Source organism: Ictidomys tridecemlineatus, chromosome 4, assembly GCF_052094955.1.
Source record: "Ictidomys tridecemlineatus isolate mIctTri1 chromosome 4, mIctTri1.hap1, whole genome shotgun sequence".
Lineage (NCBI taxonomy): Eukaryota > Metazoa > Chordata > Mammalia > Rodentia > Sciuridae > Ictidomys > Ictidomys tridecemlineatus.
The window spans coordinates 173,405,309-173,429,877 of NC_135480.1; the positions used below are offsets into that span (position 1 = coordinate 173,405,309).

The following is a 24,569-nucleotide window of genomic DNA, read 5'->3' on the forward strand; positions in this document are numbered from 1 at the left end:
TAGGGACTGGGGTAGTGGGCCTGGTCTTGGAGCTCATTGGAAGTATCCTTTCAAGGTTCACAGGAGTCTGTCAAGGTGGTGCTTTCAGACACAGAAAACCTTGAGGAAGATGAAGAGCCCAAGGAAGCAGAAGCTGAAGCTGAAGCTGAAGCTGAAGCTGAAACTGGGAGTCAAATAGATGTGCCTACAGTTGAAGTATGGATTATGTTGCTCTCTACCCCACCAATTCCAGCTCAGGCTGTGGGTGGAGGCTTCGGGGTGACTTGACAGGGTCTGCCTTTCTGAATGCCCCCACCTTCCTTTCACAACTGAGTCCTGGTCCTCTGGGTCTTTATTTCCAGGCAGTTGAAACAGTACCTGAAGAAGAATTGATGACTCCTAGGCAGCCCAAGGAGCGGAAGCTCACTAACAAGTTTAACTTCAGTGAGAGAGCCTCACAGACCTTCAACAACCTTCTCCGGGTAGAGCCCTCACCACAATCCCTTTATTTTTAATCTCTGTGCTGTTTGTGACAGGGAAGAAGCAGGCCTGACCCCAGTTTAAGCAGCCCTTAGCTTGGCAGGACTGATAGGGCAGACCACAGTTGATTTCTTCAAGGAAAGCTGAGAGCACATGTTCAAGTCCTTGTAAGCCATCCAAGCAGTTCGTAGAGAGACAGGAGGCTAAAGCCTCCAAAACTCCATTGAGAGGTTTGAAACTTTGGCTGAGATTTGAAGAGAGAGAGATAGAGACAGAGAGAGAGAGAGAGAGAGAGAGAGAGAGAGAGAGAGAGAGAGAGAGAGAGAGGAGAGGGAGAGGGAGAGAGAGAGAGAGAAGAGAGAGAGAGAGAGAAATTAGAAGCTGGGGAGAAGAGAGGAGGTCATAGTATGCCAGGGGGTAGGCAGCCAAGGAACCAGTTCCTCTGGAGTTGATGGTCTTTGGGGTAGAACAACTGGAAGAAGCATGAAATTTCCAAGGGAACTTGTAAGTAATGGAGGATCCTGATAACTAGGCTGTGGGAGCCTCACAGGACTTTAGGTGAGGGCAGTGTTTTACAGAAATGAATCTGTGGTGGAGCATGAGGTCTGTAGGGTAAGATTTTGAAAGTACTTCATCCCTCTGGTCCCTATGCTGACATTGGGAAACTTGGGTGTATATAATGGGAAGAGAGTGACTTCTCCTGGTGGAGCCAGACTCCATTATTAGGGAGAAGCCTTCTTAGGGCAAGGGATATTCCTCTGGGTCCATGGGAGGCTGACCTCTATGCCCTGTGTCTGGAGTGTGGCAGTGGGGTGGCTTCTTGTAGATCTGTCCACCACCAGTTGGAGTTTATCTTGGTTAAAACTGGCACAATCAAGCTTCACTGACTTTACTTTCTAGCCGAGACCTCTTCTGAAGGAGGCCAGAATTGAAAAATGTGGATTTTGTATATATCATTCAATTCTTTGCCCAGGTTTCTCTACTTCCCCAGCTATGTCCTACTCCTTGAGATCCGGCCAAAATGCTTCTCCCAAAAATGTATTGTTAAGTGAAGTAGTAGAGGGATTTCTGTGGGTTTCCTGTTGTCATTGTTCTCTAGGATAGAGATTGCCAGATGGAGCCTCCTCCCAGGACAAACTTTTCGGCCACAGCCAATCAGGTAAGACCCTGGGCCAGTCTGAAATCCATCACCACCTCCAGTCCCATGCATCCTCATCACACTCAGCAGCAAAGGAGACTGGCCTGGCTAAGGACTCCTCTGGGGCTGGGGATATAGCTCAGTTGGTAGACTGTTTGCCTTGCATTCATAAAGCCCTGGGTGCAATCCCAGTAACACACACACACACACACACACACACACACACACACACACACACTCCTCTGGCAGTCTGGCAGTCATCTTCCACCTCCCTGTTTATTGTCATAAGCATCCAGTCTATGAACACCAGACACGTGAGACAGTAGTAGGTCTCTCCCAAATGAGCTCTGGACCCATCATGTGCTCCCAGGGCAATGCTACCCAAAATAGAAATGAGTGTGGCTTCTGGGGCTTCTTCTAGGAATGGAGGAGAACTGAAGAACTGTTGTTCCTATGAACTCTGGAGTCCATGGCTCCTTGCAGCTGACTCTGGAGTATTAGCATTCTGAGTCTGCCCTCCCAGCAGCCTATAGCATTCCTGCAGACCCTTCTCCTTTCCCCTCAGTGTGTGGGCAAGACATGGTGCTAGAAGACCTGAACCATTCAGGCTCCAATTTTGCTTTTCCAGTAAGATCCTGAACAAACCATGCCTCCATTTCTTTCTTAATGCCTCAATTTCTGTCAAGAAAGAAAGACAAGCTGTCTTGCAGGATTTTTGTAGGGCTCTGAATGAGATAATAAGTTCTGGAGTTCTTTGCAATGTAGAATACTGGCCCATGGGTAAATTTTTAAAATGTAAGGTGTGCCTATCTGGCCTCCAGGTGGCAGTGACTTCCCAGCTCCCAGAAACAGTGTGATCTCTGTGGCATTTGCCCAACCCCAGATCCTTGCTGCTTCCTCTGCTACTATCCTTGGGCTTTCCTTTCTTTATAGTCAGTTGGCAGCAATTCTCTTACCTTTTGTTTTTCTTCTTTTAATGTCAAGGTATGGTCAGTGTTGTAGACGGCCAGCACGAACCTTGTATATTTATTCCATCTCCCTAGGAGGAGACTATATTTTTTAAATTTTCCTAATTTAAAATCTTATAAATCACCAACAAACATATGAGCTGGCCTGATATTTGCCCATTATTCTGCCTGGTGTGGGTTGCATGCTAGAACAGTGCTGATCTCCCAGCTGAAGACCCAGATCAGGGCTTCAGAGTGGACAAGTTCAAAGCAGAAGTGACCTGAGAGCTCCTTCATTCCTGATCCAGAGCTGATGGTTAGCAGAGAAGGCAGAGATTGAATACATAACTAGAATGGGCCAAACAGAAGTTTACAGAGGCATATGATAGGGGTTAACATGACCAACTCCTCAAGCTTTGAAGGTTGAAAAGGAGCTGGCTAGGGAAGGCTGTGCCCTGTAATGACCTTCTCATCTGTCTTTGTCTAGTGGGAGATTTATGATGCCTACATGGAGGAGCTTGAGAAGCAGGAAAAGACCAAAGAAAAAGAGAAGGCAAAGACCCCAGTGGCTAAAAAGTCAGGGAAGATGGCCATGCGGAAGCTGACATCTATGGAATCCCAGGTTTGGTGGGGGTGTCCACAGCTCTGTCACATAATGTCTGAGTGGTATCTTGGCCCCTGGGTAGACAGAAACATGGCTGCCTGGGAGAGTTCACAGATACTTTAAAAAGAGGGGCTAATGTGGAGGTGTGAATAGTTCTTTCCTTGGGGGAAGATGTGAAGAGACTACAATTGCCTCTGATATTCCACCATCATCACTACCCTCTCCCCACCCCCTGCCAATTTGATGTAAGTCTGGAAGTTAAGAGGGGTTCAGGATCATTGGGCGAGGGAATAACAGAAGAAATACTTTATTGAAAGTGCCATATGCCTCCTGTGGGGGTCCATCTAGAGTGGAGATGGGCTGTGAGAATAAAGCATCACTTCCCTGGGGTTTGGGAGGGTGAGAGGCTCTTCTGCTTTCAGTCCTTGGGTTTAATGTGCCTGGTACTTAAGGTGAGTCTTCAGGGCTAGGATCCAGACAAGAGATGATCACAGGTACCATCAACGCCAGGACAATGAATATGGCCATCCTGGGCTGGATTTACCATGAGGAGCAATGTGGGAGTTTTTACAAAGCTCATGGTTGGGGTATGTGGAGGGGTGTAGCCAACATAGGTTGGGGTTAGTATGAGAGTTATAGTGATGCAACCATGGAGATGTTCAAGGGCTACACCTATCCCTCTGACAGAGAGAAATCTGGGTCAGGAGTCAGGGTCCCAGTGTGGAGATCAGGATGGGTGTGACCTTCGATGGAAGAGATCTTCAGGAAACTGGGGGCTGGTTTCAGCACCTCGGAGAGCTCCCATGGCAGTTGTCTGGGAAGCAGTTCTGTTCCACTCCAGAATAAGAGTTAAAGAAGTTCTGCTTTCTTTGTCTGAGGTGTGCTCACTTCCTCTCAATTTTCCATTCCACAACCCTGATGTTGTCACAGTCAGAAGGTTTAATGGTTCCCCTGTATGACTTAATAGAAATTCTTCCAATTAAGTTTCATTCAATCACTGACCAGGCATTCAGTGATCATAACCATACTAGGTACTGGAACTCTAAAGTGAAAGAAACCCCTATCCTGAGGATTGTTATGTGGTCCTTGACTCCTCCTGCATCATTTCCCAGAGGTTAGAGACGTCAGAGGAGCCTTTGATTTGTGTCAAGGTTTGCTTGAAGATCCATCAGGGTTTGGTTGTGGGCTCTGTTCTGGGACCCATGGTTGCAGAAACCCCAGTTATAATCATCAAAACCCAGAAACCAGAATAAAAGTCTCTGTGGCTAACTTGAAACTTACCTGGAGTCTAAGCCCTGCCAGAGTTGGTATATAACACCTTCAGAGGAGGGATTTCCCCCCTGTATCACACTGGGCTCTTCCAGCTTGACTGACATGGCAGGCTGTGAAATAGGCAGATTCCATCCCTATGGACCAAGAAGCCACAGTGGAGGCAGGACACTGGAAAGTATAATGTAACCCATTCCCAAGTGAGTGTCTTGGTATACAACCTCATCATCTTTTTTCTTTCTTTTTCTTTTCTTTTCTTTTTTTCTTTTCTTTTCTTTTCTTTTTTTTTTTTTTTTTTTTTTTTTTTTTTTTTTTGAGTGAGCAGGCAAGCACACTACTGCTTGAGCCACATCCCCAGGCCACAACCTCTTCTTAAAGGAATTGAGCTCTAAATGTGAATACCAGGTTGTCTAGGGGATAGAATGGGAGTGACAGTCATCTTTGCTTTGCCAAGGCCCAGTGTCTATTTAAGTTGATTAAAAAAAAAAACTCAGCTGTGCAGGAGGGGAGACAAGAGAATAGGTTGTGATACTCTGTAGGAAGGTTTCCAATGATGGGCCTCATGTCTCAGTCTCATTAATGATTTGGGTGAATGCACAGAACTGAATGCAAGCTTGTCTGATCTGATTAGGCAGGAATGGGTAAAAGGGCTCTGAAGCCATAAGTTTAGTCAGAACCAATAAAGGAATGTGACTGCTCAAGTGGCATAACATCCAGAACAAGGGAGGTAATAAGCCACTGTACTGTCCTTGGAGGATATCTGGAGCCCTGAGTCTTCCAGAACCAGGAGAGGGTAATCAGGCTAAGGAGGGCTGACCCTCCATATGAGGCAAGAATATGGGCCCAAGAGTCCACAGACCTGGATTTATATCCTGGCTTTGGCACTTATTAGCTGGGGCTTGGTGAAACCTGTTTCTTCATCTGTAAAACCATCCTAACAATCCCTACTTTAAAAGATTGTCACGAGAACCCAAGATAATATATGTTAAGCCCCAAATATAGTAATTGCCTGTTACTGATCAATAGATGATGGCTATTGTTATTAATATGCCATACCATGGCTGATGAGCTTGGTAGAGGTACCTCAGGAAGTGCTGACTTTGGAGAATAAAGCACGGTTCTGCTACATCAGAGGAGCTGTTGTTAGGCGTACAGTTCCTTAAGGCTAGAGGACAGAGTTAGGACCATAATAGAACACCCAGGGGAGCAGGTGTCAGCTAACTAACCATCTGGCCATAGGGAATGTTCTCTCATGTGCAGAGAGTTAGGCTTGAGGGGAAGCAGCCAAGAGGAGCGGGTTGTGCTTTTAGTCTGAGAGTAAGGGGAGTAGCTGGGACCAGGTGAGCTCTGAGGTCAGTGATTTTAAGACTCTGATGTCTGTCCTCAGTCTGTTTCTGATAAAAATTTTGAGTCAACTTGAATTGATGCAAAACACCCCCCAAAAGCAGTTTCCCAGATACAACTTATAAGGCTCCATCACACTTCTGCATGTTTTCTCTGACACCACTTTTCCAGTCACCACCAGGAAATGGGTTAAGTCAGAACTTGTGCATTATTGCACTTAATCCTCATAATGACTGTACGAGGCAGATGCTGCCATCCATTCTCATTTTGTCACACAGACTCAGTGACTCAAAGAAATTAAGTAACTTGCTCAAAGATGTCATCTAGCTCCTAAGCAGTGGGATAGGATAGAAATGCAGGTTCATGTGTTTCTGGAACCTATTCTCTTTACCATGACATGACACTGCAGTCCCAATAGAGCCAATCCTCAGGAACCATAGGCCTGGCCCTCAGAGGGCTGTCCACTCAGCTGGTTTACTCCTGCCATCTGCTCTAAACTCTTTGGTCCTTTCTTGCTAATCTCAAACTCTTTGCTCCTCTATTAACTTGCCTAGTGATTCACCTTGTGGATTTATGATACTCAAAATGAGTCATTTTTCCTGATACAAAACTTCTTGCTTTCACTTTGGTCTGGGCAGTGGGCAAGGCCTGGAATTAGGAGTCTCAGTTCTCCCTCATATTCTATGCGTGCAAGCATATCTCTCCCTTCTTTAGGCTTTGGTGGCTTCCTCGACTTGTGACTAAATAAGGGGGTTGGACCAGGAGATTTCAGAGGCCTGTAATGGGTGTCTGTTATTCCCCGAGCTAGTGAAACCTCTCTGTTCCCACCAAAGATGCCTCTTACCTATTCTTAGCTGTGCTCCCCTCCAACACCTGCCTTGGCTCTCTCTGGTGCCTTATCTAGTACACAGAGAGATGCCTTCTCCAAAACAATCCCAGAATGAAAGAATGTGAAGCATACTCTGTCCAGGGCCCAGATATGTCAGTTGATATTCCTTGTGCCACCTGTGAGGGAGGGGTTCTTGGAAGGCAGTGGTGAAGTGAGTTGGACCTTGAGCCATGCAGAGATACCATTACAGAGCCATTTAGTTTAGTAGTGTTGGGGAGAAATTGCTGAACCAATTGCAAGTCTTCCCCACCTTAGGGCATATTACCTTGCCAAATGCTTATTAGGATGTGTGGTTTCTGTGTTCCCACAGAGTGATGATATCACCAAAGTGACCCAAGCAGCTAAAATTGTGGAGCGAATGGTCAATCAGAATACATATGATGATGTTGCTCAGGGTAAGATTTCTTGTGCTCATATTAAAAACTCCTCATAAAAACTGATATTTGAGTATCCCGTGCTAATTCTTATATATGCAAGAGAAAGAAAAAAAAATTCCTTCCTCCTCTGGCTGTCATTGAGAGGACAAGACTTACACAAGTCAACCATGAACAATAGCATAAGAAACAATGGCCTTAATGTTGAGATCTGACAATGATATAGCAAGAAATGCCTGCACATTAGTGATCCAATGTCATCTTCCCAATATTCCTGGGAAGAAGACAGAGCAAAGATGATTACTCTTACTTTGCACATGAGACATCTGAGCCAGTGTCACCTGGCTAGTGAGTTGGCAGAGGAGGCGCAAACCTAGGTCTTGAGCTTCATTCTATGTTCTGTTCTCTACTCAGTTGGAGTTGCTATAATGCCAGAATATACTAGATGGTCAGAAACTGCTTGGGAAATCCTCACCAAAGGAAAAGGGAAGATAAGTTATGAGTGGGAGCAGTCAAGGAAGGCTTCAGGGAGGTCTGAGCTAGATGTCAAGGGACAGCAGAGTCTGAGTAGGAGTTTGGAAGAAGAGAAGATGTTATGGGCAGAGGATAGCATAAGCAGTGACTTAATGGCAAGAATGCATAGGAATGGACTCGGGGAACAAGGGGCAGCAAAAGTGGTGAGAGTTCAGGCTGGAAGGGTGGTTGGAACCAGTTTATGAAGTGCCTTGGATATCACAAGGGATTTGAGATTTCTCCACAGATAGTTCAGAGGCATTGAAGCCTACTAGGCAGAGACACAGCTCAGTGAGAACTGAGATGGAGGAAGATGTGAGTAAGCAGAATATAAGGATAAAGGTAAAGGTGCAGGTTGGAATAGGTTTTGCCACACCTAAATCATAAGGAATGGAGAAAAGGAGCAATAATAATGGAAAACAGCACCAGCATTCACTGTGTGTGGCCTATGTGTAAAGTATTGTGCTGTCTGGATTATGTGTATTATTTTATTTTTTTCCTGACAGTTTTACTCTGTGAAGTGAATACCATTATTATCTTCAACTTATAGAGGAGAAACTCAGTCCTGGGTGTTGCTACTTGTTCAAAAATCATAGCTAGTGGGTGCTCTGAGTAATTGAACCAGAATTTGAACACAGGCCCCTTGGATCCATTGCCTAACCACTTTACCATGAAGCTACAGAGCTATGGAGCAGAGGAGATGTTTCAAATAAACACATTCAATAGATCTATCCTGATGATTAATTAGTGATGAGGTGAAGAAAGAGATTGATTCAGAAATGCTTAATTCCAGGGGCCTGGGAAATTCTGGTGTCTTTGACAGTGCCAGGGAAACGGAATCCTTCCCATGGCATGAACAGCACATTCCCAAGTGGCTTGTATTTCCCTAAGAGGTTGTGCATTTATTTGGAGCAGCTGCCTCCCCAGAGTTGGCAGCTCCTTGCTGCTGGCTGGTCTCCTTTGCTGACAGCCTAGGGCTCTTCTTGGTGACTTGATGTTCATTGCTCACCCATGGGACATAAAAACCAAGGCTGCCAAGACCAGGAGCCTAAACAAGCCCCCTTGTTATCATTCAAGCTGGAAAACGACCTTGAGTGCTTTTCAAAGCTGTCAAAGTACACAGCAGCTGTGAATGAATTTGTCACTCACACAGCTTGGCTTCCTGAAACCCAGCCTATGCAAGTGGCCCGCCAAAGGGCTGCAAACCTGATTAATATCCATGGAGAAACTGGCCTTGTGAACCACTTTCATTTATAAGAACACAGTCACATAAAAATGCATTGAACTTTGATTTTTTTAATTGCATACTCTTTTTCCTTTGGGAAAGTGTAATCATGAAGGAGAAGTGAAAATAGAGAAGTGTTACCAATTAATCTCTCTGAAATGAGGTACTTTCAAAGACATCCCAAGCTCAGGAATCTCTGATGTGATCAAGGCTCACGCCTTTCTGACCACTTGAATCTTTTTTGTTTCAAGACATTTTTGAAATCTGAATGTAATCTCACAACCTCAAGGTATGGGCCATTGTGAGAAAGGCTGGAGCAATGCCTGGGCTTGACCTTGACTGTTTTGGATTAGAGGTTCATTTCCTGGTTGGTCATTCTTGTTTGGAAAGAAAACCGAGAAACCATTTCACTTCAGTTTCTTTATTTCCTTGCATTCTTCAAATGGCCATTGGGTGCTGCTGTGTGGCTACCCTGTGCTAGGCACTGAGGACCTTGGAATGAATGTCACACATTTCCTGCTCTCTAGGAGTTGTACAGTAGGGAAAATAGGCAGAATAATTGTGTGACAGATGTTTTAGTAGAGAAGAGGCAGGAATAGAAAAAGAGGAAGAAAATAGCTCTACTCAAAAGAAAATAATCCAAGCATGGTGGTGCAAGAGTAAAGTCCAGCGGCTTGGCAGGCTAAGGCAGAAGGATTGCTTGAGCCCAGGAGTTCAATACCAGCCTAGGCAACATAATGAGACCTCATCTCAAAATAAAATAAAATAAAATACCTTACAGAGCGGGGGTGGGGGGGGGAATTTGATCTGGATTGGGAGTAAGAATGTGCCAGGAAAACCAGGACATTTTATACATGGGAACACAGAAACACAAAGTATACAGAAGTATATAGAAACATGAGATAATTTGACTCATTGGCACTATTTGGTATAGAGGATACATGGACAGCTGGCTTGAAATGATGTGAAGGTGGAGGCCAATAGCCTTGGTTTGACCAGGGAGCCCCTGTATAAGGAGAGCCATGGAGAGGGGGTTCCACTGGGATGAGAAGAGTGGTGTGGTAGAGTTTATTTGCTCTCCACCTGGTAGTTCTGTGGAATGTGGGCTGGAGGAGGGGTTATAATGGTAGGGAGACCAGTTAGAAGGAAGCTGTAATAACTCAGATGAAGGAATCTGGGACCTGAACTTGGGCATTGGCTATAGGTTTAGAGAGAAATGAATGGATTAAAAGGATATTCTGGAGTAAACTATAACAACTGGTAAAAGGAAATCAGTCAAGGATTACCTAGGTTTCTGGTTTAGACATGTGGAAAGATGAGGTTTCTACCTAGCTTAGAGAAAATGGGAGGCAGAAACAATTTTGAGGCAGATGAAGTTGAGCTTGGGGAATCCATGGGGGATCCAGGCAGCTTCATTATAGTGAGGTTTGGCAGTGGATATAAGGATGAGCTGCATTTTAGGGATTTAGGAGGCAGAATGAATAGAACTATTAATCAGCCTCTGGCAGCTGAAACCTTGAAATTTGGCTGCTCCAATCTGAGTCCTCTGAAGTGCTGGGGAAACTCATGGGGACAAGGGCTGCAACCTGGGATTCTATCCATGAGCACATGGCTACTTTATTGTAATTTGCTTCCAACAACAATGACAGTAACAATAGCTAATACAGAAAAAGAAGTTACTGTGTACCAGGCATTTTTCTAAGCACTTTGCATATATTAACTCAACATATCCTCATAGCAGTCCTTTGAGATAGGTACTGTTATTCCTACCCGGAAACACAAAGAGGTTCATTGTATTGCCTGATGAGACAGTAATTGGTGAATCTGGCTTTGCTGAAAAGTGGCAGTCAGGAGACTGACTCTACCTGTGTGTGTTTAAGATTTTAAGTACTATGAGGATGCTGCTGACGAATACCGGGACCAGGAGGGTACACTGCTGCCGCTCTGGAAGTTCCAAAACGACAAAGCCAAGCACCTGGCCGTCACCGCCCTCTGCTGGTGAGTATAGACATTGCAGCAAACCCAGAGCCCCTGCTGCTCAGAGTAGCCCCCCTTTATTGCGCTTAACAACCTTGAGTGTGACTCGTGGCAACATGGGAAAAGCAGGACTGTGATTCCTATGGGACTGCAGAATAGTCCAACGTCTCCCAGCTGGTAAACGCCCAAGTTGGACAGTAAATATCTGCAGTGTAGTTAGGCACTAATGTCCATGGAAGGGACATGTCCACTTCCTGTGCCAATGGGTTCATATTTCTTTTGCAGGAATCCAAAGTACAAGGATCTGTTTGCAGTAGGACATGGCTCCTGTAAGTGATCCAGCTATTCTTTCATTGGCTCGTGCAAACAGCAAACACTAAGTACCTACCCTGTGCAGAGTTCTTGGCTGGGTGTGAGAAATGTGAAGATGACTAGGATACCCCCTGGGAGATCCACAGTCTGATGGAAAGACCCATAATCCTATGGGCAATTAGTGTTGAATGAAGGAATATATCAAGCTGAATATGCCAACTGAGCCTTGAAGGAAGAGAGAGCACTCTGGCAGAGGGGCTAGCATAGTTTAAGTCTGGAGGCATGAGAGAAATGGCAGGAAATGGAGCTGTCAAGGGACCAGGGTCAGCCCTCAAAGGGCTTGGTAAGCCATTCCAAGAAGCTTGGAGCTTCTCCTGAGGGGAAACCACTGAAGGAATTTGAGTAGGGACAGGTCCACTTCAGAGACGAATTGCAAGCCTGATACTGGAGTCTGGTGCAGGCATCTCAGGGAGAGATGGGACAATCTTTTTTTTTTTTTTTTTAATTTTTTTTTTTTTTAAAGAGAGAGTGAGAGAGGAGAGAGAGAGAGAGAGAATTTTTAATGTTTTATTGTTTAGTTCTCGGCGGACACAACATCTTTGTTGGTATGTAGTGCTGAGGATCGAACCCGGGCCGCACGCATGTCAGGCGAGCGCGCTACCGCTTGAGCCACATCCCCAGCCCCCTAGATGGGACAATCTTAAACACAGCTGTGGAGTGCGATGGAGGCCCTCTCCTGCATCCTCTCCTAGCCTTCTTGACCAGGCTCTGGAGCAGGGTTGTGGGTGGAGGTGAGGACAAGTGCTTGAAATTCATGACTTGGCTCTGGATCCCTGGAAGACCACTGTTGTCCAAATGTTCCTGCCTCTGCCATTTACACACTAGGGGCAGAGAAGCAGCACCCACTGATAATTGTGTCTGGGCAATTTGGTTTTCCTTTATGTTACTTGGTCCAAGCAGAAGTCTCTACTGCTGTGCTGGCCTGGACATTCCCCCTTTCCAACAGGAGAGGGCCCTATACTTCGCATTAGTCGCACCTCCCCATTGCTAACCGTGTGTTCTCTGGCTGGGAGAATCAGCTTCTGAGAACAGAAAACCTCTCCATTCTACAAGCTGCTGCTGGCTGGCAGGCAGACAAGCTCCTGGCTGCTGCCCCTCAGATCGCCTGTCAGCCCATTCTTTGACCAGGGTGGGGGAGAGGGAGGGAGTGCAAGGAGGAGTTGATGTTTGTCATTCCTCTCAGGGAGGAGACTTTGGAGCTGCTCCCAGTCCTGTGGACTGGGCTGCCTTTGAGGATGCCCTAAATGCCTGCTTTGTGTCCCCACTCCTGAGGGTGGGCTGCTGCCAAATGGGAAGCACCCTCCCCCTCTGGCAGAGAACTAGCACATTCTTCCCCTCTGCTACAGCTACTGGGTCTGGAACAGGGCCTGGGGGTTGGGCAGATTCACCCAGGAGTAGGTGTGGACCCCCCTTTGAGGCTGTTCTCAGTCCAGGCTCTCTGCTCAGGATAAGGTGAGGGTGTGTGATCTCCCCAGAAGATGGGAGAAGAAACTCAGTTCTATCCTATTCTCCATCAGGGTCAGAAGCAGTGTCAGCTGGTTGGGGTCAAAATGGAGGCTGTTTATTCAGTAGCAGTAGAGAAGGATAATTCAGCCCCTGCAAAGTGATGACATCAAAGCTGAAAGGCCTGGCAGCCTCCTATGGACACATATCCAGGAAGGGTCTCTTTGTCCTCCTTGGCCCTTGTAGCCATATCCAGATGCCTGAGTGCTACCCACAATCAGCTACAGCCCTTCCCCTGGAATCACTTCTCAGTGGTGTACTCTGGGTCTTGGTCACCTTATTTATGATAAGGAGAGGCTGATAACCTGCCAGGCCTCTGTATCAGGGCTGTGTTGAGTCACATGTGAGAGTAAAGAAGTAAACGTGCCCTACGAGTTGTAGGAACCACTTACACAAGAAGAACAACCATTGCTGATTTGGCTCAGTCTTTTCCCTGGCTTTCTTGGAGTACTTTCAGGGGTCCCAGGCAGAATAAAGGGGCTGGGAATCAGAGGTGAATCTTTTGGGGAGCAAGGCCCAGGAGCAGTGGCAGCAGTATTTACTGTTGCTGTCACTGGTACAGGAGTTGTTGGCAGTTTTCAGATGGGCATCTTTTATAGAGCCTTTCATATTTCAGTACCACTTGCAGAGGCCAGAGGAGAGCCAGCCCGGGCTGGGACCCAGGAAGGTCCCATCATCTACTCCTGAGATCACCTCTGGGAGACCCATGTTCTTGAATATCCAGGCACCTCCATGGAAGAAAAAGCACAAAGTGGAGGCAGGCAGAGGACACCCTAGTTGCCGGATGGGGTCTTTCTGAAGAGCAGTTGGTCTCACCAGCTTCTGTCACAATCTTTGGAAGCTCCCAACTACCAACCCCCATCCCCATAATCAGATTTTGTCATGAGGACAAACACTGGAATGAGAATTTGTGTTTGTTTCTGGTTTTGACCTTGGTGAACTGAATCCAGACCTCATGCATTTCCTTTTGCCTGAAATTTCTAGATGTTTATTCTGTGACCCAGTCACATAAAACTTTGGTAAGGTAGGCATGTACCCTAGGAAAGACTGGAGCTTGGCTGGAGTCAGGTCAGAAGCAAGTAGGTAGGGAAAAGGGGATCTGGGAGTTGCCTACAACAGCTCAGAAGCATCCACACCTGCATCCCCTTTAGGGCAGCTGCATGCCCGCATATTAGGCTTCTTAAAGGGAAGATACTGTGATGTCCCTGAAGCCAGGCTCCTTGTTCCCAGCAGAGTGAAGTAAGAGGCTGTCAGCAGGTGAGGGCAGGTAGAGGAATGTTGGAGAGCAAAGACAGCTAGTCCAGGAAGAAATGGCCCTGGAACTGCTGGGGTGAAATTATGTCCGCCTGCTGTACGAGAGGGTCCTTTCCAGCTCATTAGCCAGTTCATAGCAGGGAAATTGGGCCTGTGCATGGTCTGTCAGGCAGGGATGGTGGAACAGATCCTGGAAACTCTGTGTGGTCCTGAGGCGATCACAGAGGAGATGAGGCAGGAATTTCCTCAGCAGGTCTCTTAGTAGAAGTGCAGGGGAGCCAGCTGTGCTTCAACCCAGCCTCCCTTTGGGGCAGCACCTCCCTCTGGGGCAGCACCCTTAAAGGGGCCAATGGCAGGCCCCAAGATCCAGGACTAAACTCACTCCTGTTCTGTCCCAGCATATCCTGGCCTGTCCCTGAGCCTGCTCAGACCAGAGATACACTTGTAGGGATTTAAATCTTTCCTGATCATTTATTTGTCAGCTTCACTAATTAAGCAGTGTTAATTTCATTTACTGAAAATGGAAATTCATCCACCTCATTTCTCCTTGTTCATCTTCCACACACAAAATCCATCACTCCTCAGCTGCAGGCTGCGTAAAATTTACAGGACTAATTATGTTGTCAGGTCTCTTTGTAAATACAGTCCATAAAGGCCACTATGCTTGCTGGGTTGTAGTGTAAGGGCATTCCCATTGTTAGTTTAATTACTGGTTAGTTATTAGGTTCTCAAATGTTTGCCTCATTTTCCCTAAATCAAATTAAATGTCCTGCTTGATGTATTCTGTCTCCAAGGCCTTGCTCTTATTTCCCACACTGTTTAAATAAGACTTCTAATCCAATGAGAGTGCCTGGAAAAGCCCTACTGCCTGGAAGCCTGAGCCCAGCTTGGCACCATGGCCTCTGGGCCATGTTTGAAGTTTGGAACCCTCTGGAAACCGAGGCCATTCTTCAGGCCAGACTTGAGTTAGTCCTCTGCCTCTAGAGACTGCAAAAATTCTGTTCCTGGAGTCCAAGGTGGCAGGGCTGAGCTGTGGGAAACTAAGGAAGGCTTTAGTTATTATCATCAGAAGAGCTGAGGATCATTTCACCTATCCCCCTGACTTCTAGAGGGACTGCTTCCCAACTGTCCCAGAAAAATAGTGCCATCTGTGGGAGCTTGTCTCTTCCACTCATAAAAGTAGAGTTTGGGTCAATCTTCCCTGAATGCCTATGGTATTTGTTTCCTGTTGCTGTCGTAGTAAATGACCACAAACATCATGTATTAAAACAACATCAATTCATTGTCTTACAGTTCTAGAGGTCAGAAGTTCAAAAGCATTTTTACTGAGCTAAAAATCAGGTGTCAGCAGGGCTGTGTTCCTTCTGGAGGCTCATGGAGAGCACCTGTTTTGTTTTCTTTTCCAGCTTTCAAAGGCTGCCCGAATTCCATGGCCCTCATCTAGCTAGCAATTGCATCATTCTGACATCTGCTTCTGTCGTCACATCTCATTCTCTGACTCTCCTGCTTCTACTTTTCCCCTTATAAGAACTCTTGTGATTACATTAAATCCATGCAGATAATCTGGGATAATCTCCCCATCTCAAGGTCTTTAACTTAATCACATCTGCAAAGTCCCTTTTGCCATGCAAAGTGTCATATTTATAGGATCTGGGGATTAGGTTGTGGACATTTGGGGGGGAGCATTATTATGCCTACTGCACACCCCCTCCAAGTGCTTCTTGCATGACTTAATAAGGGAGTCATCAAACAGCTGCTGCCTTGGAGCCAGTCCTGGGCTGGCCTCATTTAAGATGCCACAGTACAAGAGGGAGCCTGCTGTCCCAAGCTGGCAGGGTACCTTTGTCTCTGCAGTTTGCCATCTACTTCCTACTGACCATTGACCTGGCCTTAGCCTGGTGGCCCAACATGCCCTCTGCCTTCCTTGTTTCCCAGAATCCTGAGTAGGAACTAGGGTTTTCCTGACAGCCAGCAGTCTCCATAGTGGCCCCTACGACATAGAGCTGTTCTTTTTTTCTTTTTTTTTTTTTAATTTTTTAATTTTTTTATTGGTTGTTCACAACATTACAAAGCTCTTGACATATCATATTTCATACATTAGATTGAAGTGGGTTATGAACTCCCAATTTTTACCCCAAATGCAGATTGCAGAATCACATCGGTTACACATCCACATTTTTACATAATGCCCTATTAGTAACTGTTGTATTCTGCTACCTTTCCTATCCCCTACTATCCCCCCATAGAGCTGTTCTTTACCTGCTGGGCAGGAATGAAGTTGTGGTCTGAGGTCCCACTACTAGTTTCCAGTTCAAGAAGATATCAATCCTCAGGTTTTTGTTGTTGTTGTTGTTCTTGTTGAATATACATGACAGTAGAGTGTATTTTGATATATTAGGATGAATACATGGAGTATAACTTACTCTAATTAGGATTCCTATTCTTGGGCTTGGAGGTGATGTGGAGTTTCACTGGTGGTATATTCATATATGAGTATAGGAAAGTTATGTCCGATTCATTCCACTGTTTTTCTTATTCCTGTCCTCTCTCCCTTCCCTTCTTTCCCCTTTGTCTAATTCAATAAACTTTTATTCTTCCTCCCTTGCCCTCCATCCAGGTTTCTCCCTAGGCACTGTTCTTCCAGAACTCTAGCAGAGGAAGCTGAGGACAATCAGAGCTTTGCTCTGTGGTGGAATTAATACACACACGTGCATATGTGCATTCACACCCACATGCACGCTAGCTACTCCCCTTGCCAGAGATCACAGCTTTCTGAGAACTTCCACATCAGGCTCTATCTCACAGGGGGTTTATTCTCCTCCCCCAAATCTTGTGGATTATTGAAGGGTAGAGTCAGGGAGGCCTTAGTGATTATCCAGTAGAGCAGGGTGAGAGGAAAAGCTTGATTGCAACAAAGAGAAAGACTGCTGAGGAGCAAGCCAAGGTGTGCTCCCTCCATCCTTCATGGCAGGTCAAGGAAAAGACCTGCTCACAGTTCCTGACAGTGTGTGGGGGAAGGGGCAACACCTCAGAAGAGATATATTCTCAGTGACTGAATAGTCTAGAAGGCCTCCCAGAGAGGGTCCTCATGGGCTGGTAGACCCTCTAAACAGTTGGAGAGACTATGAGGCAGCTTAAGGAAGCAACAGGAGCAAAAGTACTAAGATGAGCAGAGCTAATTTCCTGCTAGTAACCCTTTCCCTCTGTCTCAGGGTCAAGGTCCATGTGATTATCATTTTTCTCTCTTCTTCTCTTTCTCACTCTACCCCTTTTCCCCTCTATTTCTCCTCTGTTCTACCAAGCTACATATACTTACTGAAATCCTATAGCCTGGAATACCCCAGAATTAATTCACTGGCTCCAGACTTGAGTCTCTGCCTCTTTATACAATAGATGGTGGGGTTAGGAGGTTCCTATCTGGGTTGCTGGACTCTCTAACCCTTCCCTAAGAAGCCAGGAAGTTTGTGGCATTCAGAGCAAAGTACTCCAGGAGCGAGACCCAAGGTTCTGCAAGCCTTGAGTCTGTGGGACTCTAGCCCTCATTGGTAGCTGAAGCATTGAGGGTGACTTGAAGCTAATGTCAGACTGGGATTGTTAGTGACCTGGCTGGTGATGTCATACTTATGGAATATTGGATGACTAAGCAATGATATCATTAGGGATTGGTGCTATCATACCTCCCCTTGCAGGGTCAGAGACAGGCCACTCACTAGATCCTGCAGTTGAATGAGTAATTCCAGCAACCCAGGAGACTGAGGCAGGAGGATTGTAAGTTCAAAACCAGCCTCAGCAACTTAGTGAGAACCTGTCTCAAAAATAAAAAGGACTGGGGATGTGCTCAGTGGTTAAATGTCCCTGGGGTCATTTCCGTACCAAAAAAAATTTTTAATTTTTTAAAAAGATAATGATGATATGATGTTGGGACTATTGGAGGTTTGGGCTGTGATGTCACACTGGAGAATGGAATAATGAGTTCTCAGAGAGGCCACTGGAGTCAAGGTGAGTTCATAGTATAAGACAGAGTTGAGAGGAAACCCCAGTTGAATAAGGGTTTTCTTGGTGTGATTTGGCAGAAAGACCTCAAATTAGAACTAAGGAAGAATGCAGTCTAGCCATGATTAGAAACCATGATCTCCATGTCTCATTTGGTTCAAGTAACAGAGATTATTAAACCAGTTTGACAAAATGGGCCTCATGTCAACATGCGTGTGACCTGGGAACTAGTATGATTGGTTGTTCTCTATGTCCCTCTCTCATGAAATCCATGTTCTTCTCTGCAGTCTTTGCAGAGAAAAGACTTTGACTGCTTCTTTGACTGCTCTGTCACTTATACATTCTCTAGTCCATAACCCGGAGGGATTGGATTATTTTTGCTAGTAAATCACCACCCCATTGGGTCTGGTGACCCCTTCCTCTCCTTTCTCCACATCAGTGTAAACACCAGATTACTAGAGCAGTATATGTGCAGCTATCAAAGGGACACTGGGTGTGGCAAACACCATGAGATATGCATCATGCAGCAGGACACACCATTTCTGTCCTCTAGGCCTCAGTTTCTTTGTCTGTAAAATTAGGCGGGCATGATTCCAGCCTGTAGTCTCAGTGGTTCTGTAATTGGGTTAGAGATGTCTTCAATACAGAGTTACTAAGCCAACCTAGGGCTTCCTAACCTCTTTCCCTGGTTTCACTGGTCATGAACACTCTGTGCATGAATGTAGGGGTAGAGGTTTATGTAAAGAAATAAGTCGGGCTGGGGATGTGGCTTAAGCGGTAGCGGGCTCGCCTGGCACAGGCACCACATACAAACAAAGATGTTGTTTCCACTGATAACTAAAAACTAAATATTAAAATTGTCTCTTTCAAAAAAAAAAGAAGAAAGAAAGAAAGAAATAAGTTACCAGGTGCAGTGGAGCACGCCTGTAATCCCAGCAACTGGGTAGGCTGAGGCAGGAGAATCATAAGTTCAAAGCCAGCCTCAGCAAAAGCAATGTGTTTGGCAACTCACTGAGACTTGTCTCTAAATAAAATACAAAGTAGGTATTAGGTCTGGGCATGTGGCTCAGTGGCCAAGTGCCCCTGAGTTCAACCAAGTACAAAAAAAAAAAAAGAAGAAGAAGAAGAAGAAGAGGAGGAGGAGGAGGAGGAGGAGGAGGAAGGAAGGAAGGAAGAAGAAGGAAGAAGAAGAAGAAGAAGAAGAAGAAGAAGAAGAAGAAGAAGAAGAAGAAGAAGAAGAAGAAGAAGAAGAAGAAAGTAAGAGCAATTGTGAATGTCATGCTTACCTTTGCTCCTTGGTGCAATAAGGATAGCATCTGAGTCCTTGGCTTGGGCAGGCATTCCTTCACTCTCTTGTTCACCTACTTACCTGCTTACCTACTCACCCTGTGTCAGTCTTGACCAGCATAGAAGAAGGATTGGAATTTGGAGTACCAAGGGCTCGCCTCTGACCTGGCAGTTGGCTGGTCAGTTTGTGGATTACTCATTCAGCTGCAGAATCTAGTGAGTGGCTGTCTCTGACCCTGCAAGGGGTAACCCATAGTAGGAGGCCCAGACCAGGTTTGATGAACAAAAGGAGCTAAATTTGTTTGATGAACAAAAGGAGCGAAAGTGATGGTCACACTGCCCAATTCAAGCCTTTCATGTTCTGGACAAAAAAGACACTCCCCTCAGCCAGCTGACCCTTGAAGTCAACCCATGGGGCCCACCCTGGAGTCCTATAGAATGAGGTACTGTTAGGTCTACCCCAAGGCCAGCCTCCTACTGATTTTAAGATAGAGTCAGGCATGCAGTGACCCAGCTTTGGTATCAGGGGATCTGGAAGCCCTCAAGTGTCTACTTTTTGCTGGGAGGCTCACTTTCCCCAGAACAGAAGCATTTTCCTTCTGGATTTACCACTTGCCCTCCCCATGGCTCTGGCTGGACCCTGGAATCTTCTCTCCCAGGTGCATGTGTGGCCTCCCTTGCAACTGATCCAGGGAGGAGCTACTGATTCGAATTTGAGAGCTGGTGAGGATTAACCCAACAAGGGAAGATAGTCTTCCCCATAGACAGCTGCTCTGGTGGGCATGCCAGCTTGCCTCAGCTTCCAATGTACTTTTCTGGCTTTTTTTTTTCTATTGGGGATTGAACCCAGGGGCACCTAACAACTGAGCCATCTCCCCAACTCTTTTTTATATCTTATAGAGACAGGTCTTGCTGAGTTTCTTAGGGCCTTGCTAAGTTGCTGAGGCTGGCTTTGAACTCGCAAGCATCCTGCCTCAGCCTCCCAAGCCACTGGGATTTCAGGCATGTGCTACCACACCTGGCCCAATGTACTCTTCTAAAGACAGCCTGGCTCCTGCCCTCTCCCTGCTCTCAATCAGAGCTCCGTTTGGTCTTTGTGGAATGCCTGAAGTGGGGATACCTGGGACAAGGTAGTAACTGAGTTCATACCTTGAGCCCTGGATCTGGGTCCAACTAAACCTGACTCCCCCCACACCCTTTTCCTCATGGTATATAGGTTTGAACCCAGGAGTGCTCTATCACCAAGCTATATCCCTAGCACTATTTTTAAGTTTTTGAGACAGGGTCTCCCTAAGTTGTTGAGGCTTATCTGAACTTCTAATCCTATCTCATCCTCCTGAGTCACTGGGATAACAGATGTGCACAACCATGCCCTGACCAGACATTTTCTTGATTAAGGGTCAGCCTTAAAAATAAAACAGAACAACTTAACAAGACTAGTCAAGTTGAGGTTACCTCCCTGATACTCCCACCCATATGCTTCATACTTCAAGACTGGATACTTTGAAAAAAAAAAAAAAAAAAAGACTGGATACTTTGTCACAAGGTCCCAGGTCCTACATTTGTCAGGAACAAAGGAGGAGGTCCTAAAGCAGGGAAAGTGGAAAGACTCTCATATTGGCCAAAAGTCTCCCTTGGTATAGGGCCTACAAAATGGGGGCTGCACTAGCCTCTACCTCTCTGGCTGTGGTTACTTTGAGTTTGGGAAAGGGGCTGAGAGGTCTGAGCTGGTAGCAGGGAAGTTGGATTTGAAGACTATGACTATGTTCAATGACTGCATATCAGGATGGGAACCAAGTGTGCAGAAAAAATGAAGAAAGAGCACTTTTTTGACATGGGGCAGGTAGGAAGTCTGAATAAGTCTGTGGCAGCATGACTGGCTGGCTAGGATCTTCCCATGAGCCCTGGAAAGATGTAGGCAAAATCTCATAATTCCATTTCACAGTGAAGGTAAAAACCCAGGGAGGGATCCCAGGCTCTCTGATAGGCAGAGCAGGGCAGGACTTGCCCAGAAGGTGGGATAGGGGCAAGGGGGCTTTCGCAGCAGAACAGATGGATCCTCCAACTGTAACCACCCTTCTTCCCTGGGTAGATGACTTTATGAAGCAGAGCAGGGGCATGCTGCTGCTCTATAGCATGAAGAATCCCAGCTTCCCCGAATACACCTTCAGCAGTGACAGTGGCATCATGTGTCTCGACATGCATATGGACCATCCCTATCTAGTGGTGGTGGGCCACTATGATGGAAATGTGGCCATTTACAACCTCAAGAAGCCCCAGACCCAGCCCTCCTTCCGCAGCACAGCCAAGTCTGGCAAGCACACGGATCCCGTATGGCAGGTCAGTCTCCCACCAGAATGGGAGAAGTATGTGGCCCTGGGAACCACTGGGAGGGGAGGAACTTGGGGAGGAGAGGCCATAGGCAAGGAGCTGGGGGTGGCAGGTACCAGCTTAGAGCCCAAGAAACTGGGTGTGAGAAGAGGCAGAGAAGTGCAGTAGGTACAAATCAGGAGGTAAGAGAGTCTCCAGTAAGAAATGAGGTCCACTGCCCTTGTGCTCCCATCAGGGGACCCCATCTCTCAGCCAAGGATCTCCTAGGTTTGGCAATCAGTAACTCTGAGGCCATAGAGGGAGGCCTTCAGAGCCTGACAGGCTCCAGCTGGATATGTTAGGGACTCCAGATCTTTGTCTATAGGCTTCCTTGACTCCCGACAGGGTCTCTCCTCTGCCATCTGGGCTGTATTTTGGGAAGCTCCCAGACAGGGCTGGGTACTGCTGGTTGCCTGCCCTCTGGGTGGAGCTGAAGGCCCTGGCAGACTGAGATTTGTCCTTGAACCAATTTGTAGCATTGCTCTTCTTCAGATGGGCTAAGATGGGTGGGCAGGGCCTCTGCTCTAATGTGAGATGAGCCCCAGACCATCACCAGGACATTAGGTCTAGATTTTACCTTGACCTTGTATATTCTATCTTATTCTATGGGATGTAGATTTTTCACAGATTTCCTCTTAGAGTGTTTTTTAGGGCTTTTCAGGCCCCTCCTCACTATCTCCCAAAGGTCCCCTGCTTCTATAGCTGTGTATGTTCCCCACTGGGCAGAGCAAGTCTGGAAGAATCTAAAGATGGATTTCTGCTTTAAATTTCCCAAAGCCTCTGGGCTTATCCAGGAGCACTCAGACTCTGTCTTCTCATCTTTTTCTGCTCTCCCGCCCTGACAGTCTTCAGGCAGGCTTTGTATCTCTTCCTCTTCTGGCTTTGAGCTCCCCTGTCCCAGGCACTAGGTCTGAGCACCTAGACAGGCCTGAGCAGAGAGAAGACTGCTCAGGACAACAACATAGTGCCCTCTCAGTTTGATCCTTTACCCAGAGCCTGGGGAAGATGGTGGAAAGGAAACAGCTACACATCTTCCCCTGCTCCCCACAGAGGTTGCAGTAGGGACCAGAGGTTGCAGCTTCAGGAATTCTCTCCACCAAAAAGTCCACCTTCTTGGGCTGGGGTTGTGGCTCAGAGGTAGGGCGCTCGCCTGGCATGCATGAGGCACTGGGTTCAATCTTCAGCACCAAATAAAGTAAGATAAAAATATTTTGTCCATGAAAGACTTTAAATCCAGACAGAGAAGAAAAGACTTGCCTTGATGGTGCCAGTGCCAATCCTGCTTCCTGCTTTATCAGCCCAGATATCTGAGGGCCAAGCAAGGAGCATCTCTGGCTGACCCAACCACCCTCCTCAAGCCCAGGAGAGAGGGAGAGGCCCAGCCCAACCACCCTACTTCTACTCTGCCGTGTTCTCTAAATCAAGAGCAAGTTGAGGGGAAAAAAATAGGGCACAGAGAAGATGTTATCTTTTTCGTTGGACAGGTCCCAGAAAGACTAAAACTCACTTGGACAGGGGTGGCTTTCTCTTTTACCATCCTGCCAGGAAAAAAGGGTTTTGGGCTGGAATCACTGCATGTGACCTGGGAGGAACCTATCTATCATTTCCTGTTCCTTTCTTTTCCTCTCATTTCTCTGTCCATTTCTCATTTATTCACTCATTCATCCTTTCAGTAACTCCTCCCTATTTGCTTCTCTGGTTGCTAAGGATGCTCAAGGGCCTAGGTTCTGGACTTCGTAATGGGAAGAGAACCACAACCATAGGCTGACCAGGGCAGGAGAGAATGCTAAGTGCTGAAGTAGAGGTGTGCACTGAGGGAAATCCACATTGTCCTGGGTGGGGACTAGGGGCAGAAGGGTCAGCTAAGTCTCTCTAGAGGAATCAACTCCTAAGCTGAATTGTGAGTGATGGAGAAGTGTTAGTTAAATGAAGAACAAGGAGGGTCACTTATGCAATGACATGGGATTTCAAACAGAGTGGCCTGTGTTACCCTGAGGGAGGGGAACAGACCTGAGGAAAGGGTAGGCATCCAGTCCTCAGGTACTTAGTTATCAAGACAAGAAACTTAGACATTGTAGGTCAGTGATTTCAAATGGAATGTTAATACAAAGCACAATATATTAAAAAGATGGGATTGGAACTTCTCTAGTAAGATCAGGGCCCTGCTTGCTTCAGGGTCCACTGTTATTATGCACTCTGTCCCCTGCACTAGTTTCCCAAAGCTCCTAAGATTTCCCCTGAGTCTTGTTTGAAGATTTCTGTCCAATCATCAGAGAATTTGGGTTGAGGAGTAAGTCATGATTATTTCTTTGAAAGATCATCTGGCTGTGCATGAGAACTTTCAAAGTCTGAGCAAAGGTAAGGAGCAGTGCAGATGAGGAGGTAGGATGGAGAGCTGTTAGGGCAATAAAATCAGTAGGAGGAAGGAATTGATTAGATATGAGGAAAGGGAAGAATTGATGCTGCCCATGTTTGGGGTGCCCAGTAGGGCATCTACAGAAGTAGGAAATGGCAGAGAGGAACAGATTTGGCCAGAAGTTAATACAAGAAGACTGATAGATACCCAAAGGGAGGTCTCCTCCAGGCACTTGGAGGTAAGAGTCTGGAGCCAGCCAGATGAAATGATGTGTGTTCTCAGCTACATGGGAGGCTGAAGTAGGAGGATGGCTTGAGTCCAGGAAGGAATATAGCAAGACCCCAGCTCAAAAAGAAAAGAAAAGATTTTGAAGGAGAACCAGCAGACTGGTGAATGAGATATCAAAGATATCAGAATCCAGGTCCTTTTTTACTTTTTTGCAGTGCAAGAGATTGAACCCAGCACCTTGTGCATGCTACTAAGTCCTTCTTATGGGGACTGTATCCGAAGTATTTGGAGGAACCCAGAGAGGTTTTTTGGACTGCAAGTGCCAGGCTGGGGTAGGAGTTTGTTCTGTTGGCAGTGGGGAGTCATGGAGAGAACTGTCTTTAAGACTGAGCTCCTGTCCCATGACACAGGCCACTTCTACAGAGACCCTGCCTAAGTAGTCCGGCCTTGCTGAGGCCTTACTGTGA

The 24,569-nt window shown here is 46.4% G+C and overlaps 1 protein-coding gene across 2 annotated transcripts in view; it reads left to right on the top strand.

Annotated features, from left to right (window-relative positions):
* The window catches only part of Dnai1 (dynein axonemal intermediate chain 1), a 64,711-nt gene that overhangs the window by 29,610 nt on the left and 10,532 nt on the right, over positions 1 to 24,569 (top strand). For both annotated transcript variants that reach the window (XM_040285943.2, XM_040285940.2), the window contains exons 6-13: positions 56 to 195; positions 342 to 461; positions 1,559 to 1,618; positions 3,032 to 3,166; positions 6,961 to 7,045; positions 10,643 to 10,760; positions 11,025 to 11,068; positions 21,241 to 21,488. In XM_040285943.2, the coding sequence (XP_040141877.1) occupies positions 56 to 195; positions 342 to 461; positions 1,559 to 1,618; positions 3,032 to 3,166; positions 6,961 to 7,045; positions 10,643 to 10,760; positions 11,025 to 11,068; positions 21,241 to 21,488 (950 nt within the window). The remainder of the gene's footprint in view (positions 1 to 55; positions 196 to 341; positions 462 to 1,558; positions 1,619 to 3,031; positions 3,167 to 6,960; positions 7,046 to 10,642; positions 10,761 to 11,024; positions 11,069 to 21,240; positions 21,489 to 24,569) is intronic.